We start from the raw sequence: 16,593 nt of genomic DNA on the forward strand, positions 1-16,593 counted from the left end.
GAAACGAGCTGAAACATATAGTATAGATCCTGGTTACTGGTAAAGATGAAGATACTTTTAAAGGTTTAAATGTGCTTGTATTATCTTGGCACTGCAGTTGCTCCAACGATACTCTGAATGCACTTCTACATTTCTACACTGAAATAAAATTAGTGCAAAGCAATTTTCAAACAAGATGTAATTTGTCTGAAATGAGCCGTTGAGTGTTAATTAGAAACACCTCTGCACATGAAGAGCTGATGCCAAAACAAAACGAGGGAAAGAGTCAGACTCTATTTTTCCACTGATGAGGGTTTCTGCTGAAGTATTGAGCCTCATCAGTTTTCTGTTGATGGAAACAGGACCGGTTCTAGCCCATTGGCTGCCCTAGGCGATATTGAGATTTTGCGCCCCCCCCCCCCAAACCACATCCATTCCATGTATTCATTCTGATATAGGTACACTATGTTATATGTATTATGCTGTACACTATCAATATTTGATACATGAACTACAAGCAAGGTAATGGTCTCAGAACATTTTTATTTTTAGAAACTTTGGAACTTTACCAACAACAACTGAATTGAAAATACGAATAAATAAATAAGAAAACACAGATCTTCATCAAATTAAGAATGGCAAAGACTGAAAATAAATAAAATGTAGACATACAAATGCAATAAAAATAAACATAAAAATGAAATTTAAATGTACATTTATATTTAATACATGAACTACATACAGGCAATATAATGGTCTCAACTCAAATTGGCAGGGCGCCCCCTACCAATTTGGCGCCCTAGGCAGCCGCCTTGGTGGCCTGTAGGAATAACCGGCCCTGGATGGAAAATATATTTAAATCAACTGCACAGTTACCATGCATTTCCTGATGAATGTGCCATTCCAAGACACTATGAGCATCACTGTGATGTATCTAACAAATAAACATTTAAAGGACATTTCTTAAAAAAACTCTGGTGAACATTTCACATCTCCCATCCTCGTTTCATCTTCATCTCTTTATCAGTCTGCTGTCAGGAGAAATGTTCTCTCGTTTGGCTTCTTTCACTTGAAATATGTGAGTGAACTGTGTTTGTATATGTGTGTGTGGATGTGTGTGTGTGTGTGAGTGTCTGCATTATCCTGCTCCATTGGCAAGACAGCCACAATAGAGCTGACTAATGCAGAAATAGACTGCAGGCTAAGCTTCTTTTTCCAGAAATGTCTTGAAATGTGAAGGGTGCATTCTGTGGCCTGTTCCTACAGTATTTATATCTCCATCTTTATCCGCTCATATGGAAATGTGCCTCACCAATTAAAGTACACACACCTACACACACACACACACACACACACACACACACACACACACACACACAAATAAGCATAGTAAGAAGGGTAAATCATGTGGCACTTCCGCCTTGCCGCCTAATAAAAAGCTAATTCTGATAGCCCTTGTGAAAGAAAACGTGCCTTTTGAGGGCTTAATGTGTGTGTGTGTGTGTGTGTGTACATCTTGTTTTAGTGGGTAAAACACAGATGTAGACTGTCTCTGGTGATAATGGCTTTCTCAGACACAGCTCATTATGTCTGTGTGGAGGGAGGTGGGAGAATCAAGACTGAAAGAAAATGAAACAGAGGGAGAAAGTGTCGATGCTGCCGTTGCACTGATCAGTGGGTTCACTTGCAGTGGTGAAGTAAACGAGGAACTTTGCTTCGAGTCCATAACCTCCAACAAGTCCAACCAAGCAAACAACAAAATGTGGTGACACTCATTTCCTTTCAAAAACACCCATGCATAGGTTTACTGATCCTAAAAGCAGGAAGACTTTATTTGTCAGGTGCTCTGAAAATCCAAATTCTGATCTGCAGACTCTGTGGTTAAGGGGTCATTTTTTTGTCTTTTACACTTTGGATTTTGTATGGAATAAACAAGCCAGATACAACGTGTACATCAGTGAGCTGTCCAGGTGTTGGCAGGCAGGTTTTGTTAACTTGGGACAGATCCAGGCTGGATGTTTCTCATGCTGCTACAGCTGTTGGTCAGTCAGTCTAACAAAATGCTCCAGACTGATATAGCTCAACAACTGGATGGATTGACAGAATATTACCCAATTTACCCATATACACACATATTTGAGTCTGTCTGAATCCTTTTTTTCTTTTTTTTTCTTAGGGCTTCATGGAAAACTGGTCCGGCACTACACTACCAGTCCAGAAGGAGGTGGAGGTCATGCACCTGAAGCTGTTTGGTAACTGCCGGAAAAACAGAAGAAAAGTGTCTTTGCCGCGATCCCAGTGTCCACACTCCTGGTAAGTTGATGAGGTCTTAGGCCTGTCCTACTGTCAGATTGAAGGGTGCTTGACTATGGACATTCAGAGCCCTTTGAGCACAATTTGCATACGTTCTGCATGCATTTCTGCATATTTTTGCACGATTTAATTACCCACAATTGTGTGGTAACGAAGCTTGGATTCGTACAAGAAGGACTGGCACATGGGTGTTCAGCCTGTCATATTAAACTATTCAGAAAACCTACATAATCATAACATTAAAAGGTAAATAAAAAAGTCTTAAGGAATCAAGGGAATGCAAGCATAGCCTGTATTGCACACCTAGTTTATTCATCAGATATTTCTTTTTAATTTGTTTGATAAAACATAAATTACTTGTTACCTGAAAAATGTTGAAAAACAGGTGATTGCCTTTGCGGTGAAAAAAATGGAGGGGGGAAAAAGGGGAAATTAAAAATGTCAAATAAAACGTCCCAAACCCACAATTGTATGTAACATATTATGAAGGTAACGTGATATTTTCCTGCAAAGTGCCGTCCCACTACTATTTATACTGTTTCAGTTAACTTTCATGAACTCACAAACTTACTTAGGATGCATAAAACAAATTCAACAAGGGTCATGCTCAGTTTCTTTAACTTATGCTGGAAAACTAGTTGAATTTGCTTTATGGAAATTCAACAGAAAATGACTCACTGAGATAAGCCTGGTTTATTTGGTAAGCTCGCTGTGTGTATCAGGCAGTCTCCTCTACACCATAAAACACTCCGCTGCTGTGGTAAAAGAGACATTTTGACACAGACGTGAGGTGGGCACCCTCTCCTCAGATACCCGGCTGATTATGGCAGATTATTGCACATCGAGGTGATTAGCACGGTGCGGTTTTACTGCCGCGGTGCCGTCTGCAGCTGTCAAACAGCATTACAGCCACCAGGGGATCAGACGGCAGAGAGCAGACTGGAGAGCACGCACGGTCCCATAAATCTATAAGAAGACTCATCATTGATCTGTGGACGGGGGTCACAACCTCCCCCTGTGTCGGGCTGAGGGAAGGTGGGGTGGGTGGGGGTTCTACATTAATTACCAGGAAGTAATTTGGAGGAAAGCTGTCCCGTGGCGATCTGGTCCGACGTGGTGAAACGGAGCCCCCCCCTGTCTTTGTTAGGGACATGTATTTGACAGGAGGGTGGGTGAGGGGGGTAGATAAGGAAGAGGGAAGCAGAAGGAGGGAGGCTGGAGGAGGGTGGAGGTGCGGGGGCCCATCTGCCACTGAGCGTGCTGGGTCAAAAGGCCTTTGTTGTGAAGGAGTGATGAGACAGATAGATGGTCGTTGTCACCAACCGCTGGTTTAATCAAGTGAAAGTGTCCCAGCATGTAACATGTTTCACCCCCCACCATCACTACCACACACACACACACACACACACACACACACACACACACATACACACACACACACACACACACACACACTCAAATGATTCTTCATCTATAATTAATTCTTGAGAGTCTGGCTAAATGGAATAAACAAGCAGAAATTCAGAAATCAATCAAGCAATCAGAAATGTGCATAACAATTGGACATACATTTGTTTCAGCTAATATGAAAACTGAGAAAGTACAGTGTCTCCTCAGTGCATCCTGGGAAATTTCTGGGTCTTTGTGGTATTAATGTGTTATTTTTTTTGGTTTGCATTCTGTTTGGGCTATTTATAGATTTAAAAAGAGCAGTTTTGAGCAGTGGCAGCCTCTCATCTCCCACTGTCACCTCGACCCGAATTCAATCACCAACCCCTGCGATGAAAGCTGTGTGCGCATGCGTGTTACTTAATTAAAGCAGCTGCGTCAAGCCAGACTGTCAGCGGAAGTAAGGCAAAGTGACCTTCAAAATAAAACCACATTTTTTAGATGATAGAAAAACTTCAAATCAAAGCACCAACCCTCACTGACAATCATTCAGTTTTGAAAATAACATGCAGCTTTTTAGCTAAGTGTGAAATGAATTCCATATTATTTTAACCTTTTTGATTTGCAAATACCTGCAGCTTTTACAGAAAACTGCTGCATTTTTTTCTTCTGTCATCTGAAATTCTGACAGTTTTGTTGGGAAATCCAGGATGTTTATTGCACTACTGCATTAATGAAATATGGATATTTACAGTGTGGAAAAAAATCTGCCATGAACGGGATCCATATCTCCAAAACTCAGAAACTAGCTTGAAATGTCGTATGAAAAGCTGAGCTGAAACAATTAGTCGATCAACAGAAAAGTAATTCAAAGTTTTGATAATTCATTAATTGTTTGAGTAATTTATGCAGAAAAAGTAAATGCTACCTAACTATGGCTTCTAACATATTGTATTATGTGATGGTCAACTGAGTATTGAACATGATGATTATGATTAATCTTTACTGAAAGTAGTCTAATTGTTGGTTATTGCCTTAGAAACACATACACCAACATGTACGATAGATGGTTAGAGTACTTCATGTTGTATAGTCAGGACCTTTATTTATTGTCTGCAATATTTGCACTGAGAGAAAAATATGAGAAATAGAAAAAAAAGGAGTACTACTGTAACCTTTCACTTCACAAGCATTGCAGCAGTCCTGCTACTGAAGTGAGTAACCTGTACTTTGAAAGGGAAGACCGGAAGTGTGTGTTCGCTTTGGCTGTTTGCTGACGCAGGCTGCTGGAGCGGCAGGCAGCAGCAGTAGATGCTGTCCCATCATCAGATCACACCCAACGGGGCTGCAGCGCACCGCTCCTCCGGCATCAACACCATGACACCCAGGTTCAAACCCGCAGTCTGAGCCGCACCGAGGACCGAACAGGCGGAGGACCGTGAGCACCGGACCCGGAGACATAAGCACGCACGTACACGCGCACGCACGGGGAGACGAATATTGCAGCGACCAGCAGCCAAAAAAGACAGGACTGCCGACCGAGGCGAACTCCACTGCGCCGCGGATTTGCCTTTTCCTCTCCAGAAACGCGTCCCGCACGGACACCCGCAAGAGAAATTACTCCCCGCGAGGCAGTTCACGCCAAAAAATGTCGTCGGGCAAGGACAGCGGGCATTACGCCAACTATGTGGGACCGTACCGCTTGGAGAAGACGCTGGGCAAAGGACAGACAGGTTAGTGAAAGCTTCCAGATGCGGATGATGCTGTCAGGACTCTCAGCATCACCGCGCCTGACTCGCTGACATCATGTTGGTTTGCATTTTTTTTTTTTTTTTGCATCTGCGTGTTCTGAATGTGCTGCTGCGGAGAAATGCCTGATAAGTGCGGATGTTTCTGGTGGATGCGGCTCCACTGCATGCAGGGAGAGATGCTGCTTTCATGATCATGATGACAGTGATGATGATGATGATGGTGGTGGTGATGATGATGATGATGGTGGTAGTGTGCCTTTAATCCTTGTTGTCAGGCAGAGAGGGCTCAGTGATAATGGGCCCTTGTGATTTTTCTTGTCTCTAATTCCGTTAAAGCATCCATCTGCTGAGGCTGCTCTCTGCAGAAGAGGCAGAGCAGTGATGCTGCACTGTCCAGTCCCCACACACACACACACACACACACACACACACACACACACACACACTGCAGCTGCAACTGCAACCTCACACATTTCTACATATTTGTTTTAATGGTGCCAGGATTGTGAGATCGTCTTTGGACTCTTTCTCGGTGGGTTAAGATAGCAGGCTGGCTGATATTTGGTGATACTAATAGGCCCTACTGTACTGTATGTCACAGTACATGTTTGGAAACACAGAGCTGATGTTTATCTCTGGTAGCATGTCAAAAGAAATCAAACCCAAAGTGTTGTTTTCAGTATTTAACAAGTCATTTTGAACCATTTTCTCTGGATTGTTCTAGTGTTCAACTTTGGTCATTTTGGAGGCTGCAGATTGCTATTGGTGGAATGTATTGTGTCATCCTCGGAGGTATGGCCCTTGATATAAATTGGATGGGCAAAATATATAGAAACACCTCAACACTTCAAATCGATGTGCTGTATCTGTTCAGGTATGAAAATACATGTCAAGGTGTTTAGCTGAAGTAGGCAAGAAAACAATGTAAAGATATGAGGGATAAATTGGGTTTTCAAATATCACAGAAGTTGAGATGACCCCTAACCCAAACCCTTCATCCATTCAGAAGGACTTCTGATAACTTCCGTTGTATTTTACAACCAAAATAAACAAAATTTTTCTTTACCTGAACGTGACATGATCATATCAAACAGCCTTGCAGTTCTTCAGTTTTCTCTACCGTGTGCATAGCTCTCCTTTATTTTCCTTTCACTTTATTTCATTTTTTTTAACATCAGTTTCCTGCACTGTAAATTCCAATATTTGCTCTCCGCTTTGCTCCAGTTTGTTCCCTATACCAACATCTGGCTATTTTGCTGCTCAATGCTCGTCTCAACTTTGCCGGTCTGCTGTTTGGTGCTGAGCAGGTAGTGGGTAATGGATTTTAGAAGCTTGTCTCTGAACACAGCTGTCTGTGTGACGATGCTGTGAGAGCGCTAAGGTAGAACCATCGAAAGCTGCAGACCAGACGGCTAAACTTAACTCAATAACAAGCTCCATAAAGATGAGAGAAGCTGCTTGTAATGATTTTCAATTCACTGTAGGTTCATGTCTGACTGACACTTTAAACACTGACACATTATTTTCACATTGTCATATGATACATCATATGTCCCTTCAGTGGAAAAGATCCATTAGGTAGTCCGTCCCAGCAAACAAAATGTACAATACAATGGTGCTTTTGAGAACGCTCATACATGGAGAAATAAAGGATCTTTTAGTTTCTTGAAGACCAGGCAGTGTTGATGTCTGTTCAGTCCCTGTTGAGAAGCACAGAGTCTGCTCATCTCTAGTTTGAAATGTGTCTATGGGCATGCATTTCTGTGCTTCTCTGTATGAGAAGTTCAGGCCAGGTTCTGTTTCAGTCGCCCCGCCATCTGTGGTCACATGCAGCCAGAAATGATCAAGGTGTCTCCCTCCAGCAGCAGCAGGTAGCAGCTATATGCTGCTCTGCTCCCTCGGTGGGTGAATAATTCATAACCAACCAATTATCTGGTCGGACTGTAACAGCCTTTATTGCTGCTGTATTAATTACACAATACTTCCATTTAGCAGATGGAATAAAACTGCAGTAGTGTGCATTTAACTCGCACAAAGACACTCAGATGATTTGCTTTGTTCTTCAACAAGATTAATTATAGTAACTGAATCAGACGATGAGTAGAGGTCCATTTCAGCACATCCCTCACTCTGCTCTGCCTGTAGGACAATACACACAGTACATTCCTGTTTTATTGCTTCTGGAAGCAGCATTTGCAGTACAGTAGAAGCAGAGATGCCTCTATAGCTGTTGTCCATCACAGCCATGACTGTGATCTCATCAGTCCTTGCTCTGATGGCTCCACATCATCTGTTGAAAAAGTCTGGATTTCCCTTTTACTTACAATGTGGAGGCTTACTTTAAATGATAACTCCATGTTGTGAGTTCAAAGCTAGATTTCTCAAACTGAGACAATTTAATAGGGAATTTAATCATTTTTACTCTCTTACAGACTCAACAGTAAATTGATTGTTGGGAAAAACTAGCACCGCATCAATCACTAATGAAAATATGTGTTTGTGGTAGCCTTACAACCTGTCAGCTAGCAAATGGGTTCATGTATTAATGTAACATTAGCTGGGTTCTGCACCAACAGCAGATTGAAACTTGTAAGCCTCCATGTTTCTTCCTTTGTTTTTCTGAGGTGGAGAAGTTAATGTACAGAGATCAAGACTAATACCTCTAAATGAAGCAGAGTGAAGTGCATAATATGCATATAGAATTGTAGAAATCATGTGCAGAGTTGTGTCTTTGTGTGTCTGTGTTCTGTTTGGTACGGCAGCTGCTGTTTGGCTCAAGAAGAGTGATTCTCTGCTTGTTGAAGGCTGCTGGTATGAATCGAAGGCTCGGAGCTGAGCTGGCAGACAGGGAAGCCCGTATATCATTGAACCTCCTCCACAAGTGTAGGGCAAGCCCACGCTCTTTGTTACTGTGTGTGTGTGTGTGTGTGTGTGAGCAACACAGGGGATCTATGAGGGAGTGGACTAATGGTTTTGTTCTTTGGATGTTAGACATGAACCGGATTTGCTGACTCTGATACAGTTTATTAATAAAGGAGTGCACCACACTCACTTACACATAATGTGTAGTAGCAACTAATTAAACGCTTCAGCTTGTGCTTAAAAATACAGTTTGAATAATGTTTTAACAGCTGTGTTGACAAATTCTCTCAAAACCCAGCTCTCTCGCCTTCTTGAAGGCAACTTTTTCATGGAACAGCAATAAACGTTATGGTCAAGATGGTGTGAAGATAAAAAAAAAAAAAAAAGATTTATTCGTTTCTAACTTTAGTGGATCAACATATCGGGTACAGTATTGATCTGCAGTTACAAAATTGTGTTCCTTCTGGCCAGTTAAGAGAATTGTAGAGTCAGCGGTTGGTGACAGTATAAAACTGCCAATAAAATAGTTTTTTACGAAAATTGTGAATCACTGCAACCACAAGAGTTCCTTGATGAACAGGCATCAATGTGCAAAAATAAAATTAGTGATTTTTCCAGTAGAATGTGAAATTAGCTGTAGACAGACGGACTGACACACACGGCTGAAGGCTGCAGCCCAGTGCCTGGCTGAGATAATAAACCTGGTTTTTAACCACAGAAAACAACAAACGAATGCGACGCTTCAGTGGTTGCATCTGTACTTCTGGCTGTTTGCTTCAGCTTTGACCACAGAGGCTCGTTTGAACATCTACTGTAGGCTTTTTTAAATTCCCACTCTGATAAATGGTTTTCTTCTGCAGAGATACAGTTGGAACAATGCCTTCATGGTGTGTGTCTGCTGGTCGAGGCTGAATGGCGAGAGCCTGTGCTGACTCTGAACAATTAGTCAGTGTGTCTTCATGTGTGTGTGTGGGGGGTGGTTGAAGTAGTGAACTCTTTTTTTTTTTTTTTTTACACTGGTTTCCCAGGCTCCATACAGCGCTCATTTTCCAAGTGTTGCCCAACAGTGGGGTCGGTTGTCATGGTTTCATCTCTCGACAATGGCCACTTGGTGTTCGCTGTGAGACTGCTTTCTTTAACTCTTCTTCTCCTCTCTCTGTGTTAATTTCTTCTCCGTCTCAGTGATCTACTTTTTTCACTTTGTGAGTGAACAGGAAGTTGTGAGAATGCAGATAGTTTTAGATTACAGGTTGTGAGTGTGTGGATATAAAAGGTATCCACTTGGTAGAGAGCCTGACTGACTCTGGAGTTTATAAGCTGATATAGATAATAAACATTGAGAGTTTGCCATGCAGTCTCATGTAGTCGGAGCAGCTTTGGCTCAGCAGAGAGCTGGTCATCTGTTTGTCTCAGGGTTGGCAGGTTGATCCATGTCCATGTCCACATGTTGACTTGTCTTTGGGTCATCCTGAACCCCAGATTGCTCCTCTTGATCAGGGCAGCTCTCTGCACGGTAGAGTTTAAAAGAAGCAAAACTATTAAGTGCTTTGTATAAAACAATGCATTAATGTAGGCCATTCACCAAAGTGAGCATGGTGGGTGGAGACAGATGAATATGTATCTATTCAGTGTGTAGAAAAAAAAGCTATCAGCCACATGAGGTAGGAGTAGAATTTAAAGTAAGAGCCTTGAATTCTCTATCAGAGACACAGGGATCACTCAAACAGGTCAATATTTACAAAATCCCTCTGAGTCTGTGGGTAACTACGTCACGAACACAACAACATCGCTCATTTTTATTTGTTTTTAACCTGTAGTGTGTGTGTGTGTGTGTGTGTGTGTGTGTGTGTGTGTGTGTGTGTCCCTGTTGTGTTATAATGAAAGTGTCATGTTATTGACGTGGAAAATCCTAAAGACTATAGTCCCTCGGCTCCAGTAGAGAAGTGCCGCGGTGTGAGTGTGTGTGTGTGTGTGTGTGGTGGGGGTAGTGTGGGGGCAGCAGGGAGAGCTCCAGCACAGATGGCTGCCTTTAGGTGGCTGAAATACAGCTTCATTATCAGCAGGTTGCAGGTGGTAGCACTCCCATGACTCACTGCGTACGTATGCATATATACAGCCATACGTGTGTGTGTGTGTGTGTGTGTGTGTGTGTGTTCGTGATAGAGATGCCTTGTGTGTCTTCATTAACATGCCTAGATGTTTTACAGTGAATGTCTTTTTATTTTTTTAGAGATATGTTTTATTGAACTTGGTAAGCTTCATTATGCTGCATTAAATGTAAAACAGTTCAAGTTATTTATGCCACCTCATTTGAATACAGACAGGAACGATATGAAATTTAATAAGAATAAGAATAGGTCATTTCAATGAACAGAGGTTTCTATTGTTGCGGTCACTGAGTACTAATATATTATACTTTTTTAAAAATATCTATAAAAAACATTTTAAAATTGAGCAGAAAACACTTCTGAATATGCATTTTGCATACATTTTAATTGCATGTATATTGTTGGAAGATTCAAATTTTGCCTTTATGTTGGTGTGATATGAACATTGCAGTGTACTGATTAGGGGAAACATTGCTAATTGCGCATTTTCTGATCTCTTTTGCAGTTCAGTTTTTCATATTGTGGAAAACAGTTCTGCTCACGTTAAAGATATTACATTCATATTCTGCATATTTTAGTATTGAATTAATGAATTATGGTGTCTCAACTGGTTTTCCAGAAACTCTCTGATACTATCAATATCCTGTTATAAAATGACACATCATAATAGAATATGTTAGCCATATCTCCTAGCCCTTGTTGCAGGATTTGAATGAATCCTTATATTTAGTTGTTGTTGTTGAGTGCTCAGTGAGCAGTTTCAGGAGGAATGAGGAGCTGTGGGAAAGGTTGCATCAGGAAAGAGCTGATGGTAGCATCCTTCTGGAACTTTGCAATTAGTTTTTCATTTCTCTTCTTTTCTCTCTTGAGTTTGCTTTCCCACCTGCCTGGCAGTGCATCTTCTCCAGCAACATTCAAAAAACTAAGTGGTTGCAAAGAACGCGCTCCAAAGCTGCAGAGGAGGGGGAGGAAGTACTGCGGGTAGACAGAAGTCTGCAGGGAGGTTTTCTCTGCAGACAGGAGGGGGATAATCAAAATTATGGCTGGTGTCAAACAACCCGTACTCCCCCTCCTCCTCTTCCTCTCTTCCCCCCTTTTTCTATACAGTACATCCCTTTGGCTTCTCTCCCTCGCTCGCCTTCCCAGCTGAGGGCTCGGTTACCATGGCAACCGGAGGAATGCTCTCTTGTGTGGCTGGTTGGAGGTATGCTCGCTCTGCACGGCCCCTCTGCTCAGGCTAGGGGGGGTTGTTTCGCCTGAGCCATTAAACAATGACTGTGAAACTACCCCCCATCTCTCTCCCTCTCCATCTCTGTATCTGTGTCTCTCTTATGCTTTCTTTACATCGCTCACTTACTCTACCCCCCTCTCTCTCTGAGCTTGTCAGGCTAAAGCTCAAGACTATCTCTGGATCCCTGCCGCTTGAATGAGTCATTATTGGGAGGAGGCACGATTTTCATCTTCCGAGCGCGCCTAATGCCTCTCTGTCTGCCAGATTATCCACAGCTTCTCCTCACAGGACACATTCAGACTAATGCACCCCCTGTTTGAACAGATGCTTCCACATTTAGCAGGAAAAAGTCGACAGAAAAAGAAAAACTGTAAAAACAGCTCCGACAATAGTGTCGATTTTTGGTACTGTCGTAGTGGAAGGAATCATGTAGTCCCAATGTCAAGGAAATACAACTGTGATCTACTTTTGTTTCGATTTAAAATTCCCGTTTGTTTCCACACTGTAGCACGGGGGGAGATAAAGTGAGAGTAGCCATCACAGGATGAAAGCAGCCTTTAATAGACATTGCTGTTGGAAGTGCTAAGCAAATTAATGATGCAAGAAAAGAAAGCAAAAACATTTTTCAGATCAGATAAAAAAAATCTTTGATAGCGTGGGAACAGGAAGAACAAAGTCTGTTTATCTCGCGTAGCTCGACGGAGAGATGCTGTTAGTATGATTCAGTTAGCTGAAGCCATGCTCGTCTCTTGCTCACACACACACACAGACACACACAGACACACAGACACACACGCACGCACGCACGCATTACAGGATGCAGTCCTCGTTTGTTCCTGGGTCGCTTTGGGCTCTCAGAGTGTTGAGTTAGTTTAGACTGCAGTCATCTTGCCTGTGGCTGTCAGTCACTAACAAGTCTCCGGGTGCAAGTCAGCAGGTGCTGCTGCTGAAATATGCAGGTAGCTGAAGAGAGCAGGAAGGATCTGTGTGTGTGTGGGGGGTTTGTCTTACTTCTTCAAATGATTTCTGTCCTATTGTGGTAATTATAATAGATGATGTCAACTCTTTCCCCCCCTATTTTATTAATATATATTTAAAGTTTCTATTGAGTTTTTACTTTTTTATGACATCCTCATCCAAACAAATATAATTTTTTAATGATTTAACTAATTTACTATAATAATGTTAGAGCAGAAATGCATGTTTTGTTATTATGGTAATATATATGTAATTTATGTTGCTGTTAGACCGCATTATATGTTCTGTAAAAATAACTTTAACATCGGCGCATATCAGACAACAACTGATACAACTATGATCGGCCAATATCAGCTGGCTGATGTATCAGTCTAACTCTATTTACACTGCTCTGAATTGCTGGAAATGTTTGTATCACACCCGTAGGAAACAATCCTACGCAGCTACTAGAATCCTATCCCACAAATTGCTTAATACTAAAAAAATATAAGTGTTGCCTTATCTTTATTTGCGACTGTGCAGAAATGCTGTGTTTAAGCAAAATGAATAGACATGCGTAGCATTCGAATATTGATTTATAATTTGAATGCCACTGTCATGAATGAAGCTTCAGATTCTTGTTCGGCCCTGTAAGTCATTTAATATTCAATATCTTGAGTTTGTGTCCAGAGGACCTTTTATGTGTGTCACTCCCCATCTCTCTCTCTTCTCTCATTTCCTGTCCGCTTTCTACTGTCTACTTTCCTCCCAGTTGCCTCCTCCTTCTCTCCTCTTTCTCCCTGTCCTTCGAGCCTGCTCTATGAAGAACCTCCCTGTCTTTCTGTCTGTTGGTGGAGGAGTGATTTCTCTAGTCTCTAGGGACTCCTCTGCCCTGCTCTCCCAGCTCCATTACCTCCTCTGTACGTACAACCTCGTGTCCTGAATTTATCCCCAGTCAATTATGTTTATTATGTGGTAGGTAGCGCTTTAATCAACTCCTGCAGTGTGCATGCACAGCTGGATAACCGTCATGTGAGTGCAGGTGATTGTTTTGTTGGTAGCAGTAAATACGTAGCACATGTTTGTACCAATAAAGTCGATATGTTGGTGTGTACTTGTGGGACCTTGTTGCCACCTGCTGCGACGGCTCCGCCTGCCTTCAGTGTGGACGTGTGCGATGCAGTGTCGATAACATCTGTATGGATCAGCCGGATGGAAATGAGGTTTGGAGATCCTGCTGGGCAGCAGCGGTGCCATCAGGCTCTATCAGTCCCAATCATCAACACTTATCAGCCTGATTGTAACACCTTAAGATGAAGAACAGTGGTGTAGCAGAGGTGGAGCTGCCTGACAGTAAAGAAGTTCCGCCATTTATTACTGATTTGCTGCTGCACATCTGGTACATAAAGAGAAATGTTTTTAACCCTGAAGCACAAGAAAACTCCTTACACAGGTTATCCTCCATCCAAAGACTCCATTCAAGTCTCACACGACACACCGGGTTTGTGAGGCAGATTACTAACCGGGCAACCAGAGCTGCTCTGGTGGAGCGAAGGCTGGAGACGTGTTGATTCCAGTGACATTTCAAATCTGATTTGGTCATTAAAAAAATCTGATTTCAGATGGCTCTTACGACAATATTTCTTTAACAATGTTTGACCATTATAGATTGAAACTGTCCTCCTGGTTTGGCATAACGAGCATTCTGAAGATGTTTCCCTGAACTCATTTTCAGGTTGTGGTTGATCAGGGATGCTGACATGCATACAGGTTAGGGTTAGGTTGTTTGTTGTTTGGTTGGTTTGTTTTTTTAGGTTGTTTGGTCACGAGACAAAAATGCATGTCTCATTTATATGGATTGTTTTCATAGCAGTTCCCACAATAATCAGAATGACAGCAGTAATTTTAACTGCACCAAACAGGTCTGCTGTTAAAGCTCCAGTATTGTTTGTACTGTGGCTTCCTAGCTGCTCCGTCACTGTGGCCACCAGGATCTGCTCTGCATCTTATCTGCCATCTTCTTTTAATCCAGTCCCACTTCCTGTCAAGTCTGATAGCCCAAACGGCACGTCTTCACATGGTGCCATATTCAACAGAGACCAATTTAATGCCTCAATCAATAGCCGGTAATCAAATGGGAATGGGTTATGGCTCCAGATAAGCCCCTTATGGTCCCGCAGCCCTCTTCCCCCAGCCAAAAACTTAATGAAATTGAGCATAAATCCCCCTTCTCTCTCTCTCTCTCTCTCTCCCCCCCCCACCCCCCTCTCTCTCTCTCCCTAAAACTCTCTTTCATCCTTTTCCAAAAGCAATCTGGACTTTCCCCCTGAGTCAGCACTTACAGCATCCAGGAGTGGAGCAGGGGAAATTACCATTTGAAGAGCCGCTTTACTTCCCTCTCTCCCTGATCCGGCCCCATGCCCACGCTCGACCCTCACTTCATTTCTTAGCAATATAGAATTTCCGGTATCTCATTTTAGATAAATAAACTCCCCTCCCTCCGTCTACTAAAACCCCCGACTAGTGCATGATGGGATGGCCGAGTGCTTTTGGTAACAAGCGATTTGACTTTGGGATTTCACGGCGAAATAGACGGAAAGTCCAGTTAACTACGAGACCTTGATGAGGTTTTTGCAGTTTGCTCATTAGCATTACCCATGAGCACCGGGGACAGCAGGCTGCGGCACCGTGCTCGTTCCGCCTTTTGCTGTTTCATGTTCTTTTGCACCAGAGGGCTGCTCTCTTGGTGAACGCCACATATGGCCTGGGCTCTGGAAGAACCCCTTCCTGCCTCAGAATAGGGGTCCAGTCCACACAGATGGCCCGTCAGCGGTGGCACGTGCAGATGAGCTGCGTCTCCTGGCGCCTGCAGCCTCAATGAAACATCCAATCATGTGGCATAATGAGATTAACGGGTGGGGGGGCAGGGCGTGTGAAACGCCATTATACTCACTTTACTGGTAGTGCTGGCAGGTATTTCTGCTCCCAGGCGTGTGTTTGTGTATGTGTGTGTGTGTGTGTTCGTCTTCGAGATGCTGTGGAGTTTAAGGTCTTAAATGACACAATACATCTTAATAAGAAACCTTCCTGAATACACACATACCATCTACGGCGGAGTGATTTTTTATTTTTTTGTTCTGTTAGCTTAGCAGTTAGCAATCGCTTCTCTCTTTCCCTCTTCAGAAAACGGGGAGGTTGGCGAAAGAGAACTCAAACTGGTTTGTAATTAAGGATTTTAAATTCCCTCATAATTTGTGTTGATTAACGAGGCTCAGCTGGCGGACATGCTGCTCAACAAAACAACTATTGATGTACAGAAGGTCACAGAAATTAGAGGTTATTTTAGTCTGACAGTAAGTTAAAATGGCCTTGATATCTGTGAGGAAAAACCAAACATCCCTTTCGTTGATATACGACCTTATGACCAGTCGGCACAAGCCTAATTCCATCATGTGGTTCCATAGCAGTGCATGCATGGGTAGTGTTTGTAGGCCTTGTATTGCTATATTTGTGAGGACCAGTCACAGTTTTAAAGCATCATTCTGCATTGTGAATACATTTTTTGCTACATTTTGACATTTTCCATCCTACCTGAAAGGACTTTCCAAGTCTAAAGGCCAAACTTTAAAGTCAAGATCAAATCAAGTTTAAGTTAGGCCTGGGTAATGGGTTGTGGTTAGGAACTAGTTGGGATATTAAAACCCAACTAAATGCATTAGGTCAGTGATGGTCTGTACATGTATAGGAAGATGTGTGTGTGTGTGTGTGTGTGTGTGTGTGTGTGTGTGTGCGTGTGCGTGTGCGCGTGTGTGCGCGTGAGTGCACTATGTTGCAGTATTTTCAGGGAGCTCTCTGTCTCTGTGACCTGCAGTGTGGCGTGAGGACTGTTTGGCTGCAGTGCTGCATTACAGCAGAGACTGGCTGCAGCCTCTCTGCAGTAATCGCACACACACACACACACACACACACACACACACACACACACACACACACACACACACAC

The 16,593-nt window shown here is 42.7% G+C and overlaps 1 protein-coding gene across 2 annotated transcripts in view; it reads left to right on the forward strand.

The window, feature by feature from the left end:
- Nucleotides 1-5,012: 5,012 nt before the first annotated feature.
- The window catches only part of LOC131983410 (serine/threonine-protein kinase BRSK2-like), a 131,901-nt gene continuing 120,320 nt past the window's right edge, over nt 5,013-16,593 (forward strand). Inside the window, exon 1 of one of the 2 annotated variants that reach the window (XM_059348129.1) lies at nt 5,013-5,414. In XM_059348129.1, the coding sequence (XP_059204112.1) occupies nt 5,330-5,414 (85 nt within the window). In that variant the 5' untranslated portion in view covers nt 5,013-5,329. The remainder of the gene's footprint in view (nt 5,415-16,593) is intronic. The other variant, XM_059348130.1, reaches the window with a different exon arrangement.

The sequence above is a fragment of the Centropristis striata genome, chromosome 2 (genome assembly GCF_030273125.1).
Source record: "Centropristis striata isolate RG_2023a ecotype Rhode Island chromosome 2, C.striata_1.0, whole genome shotgun sequence".
In the NCBI taxonomy this organism is placed as follows: domain Eukaryota; kingdom Metazoa; phylum Chordata; class Actinopteri; order Perciformes; family Serranidae; genus Centropristis; species Centropristis striata.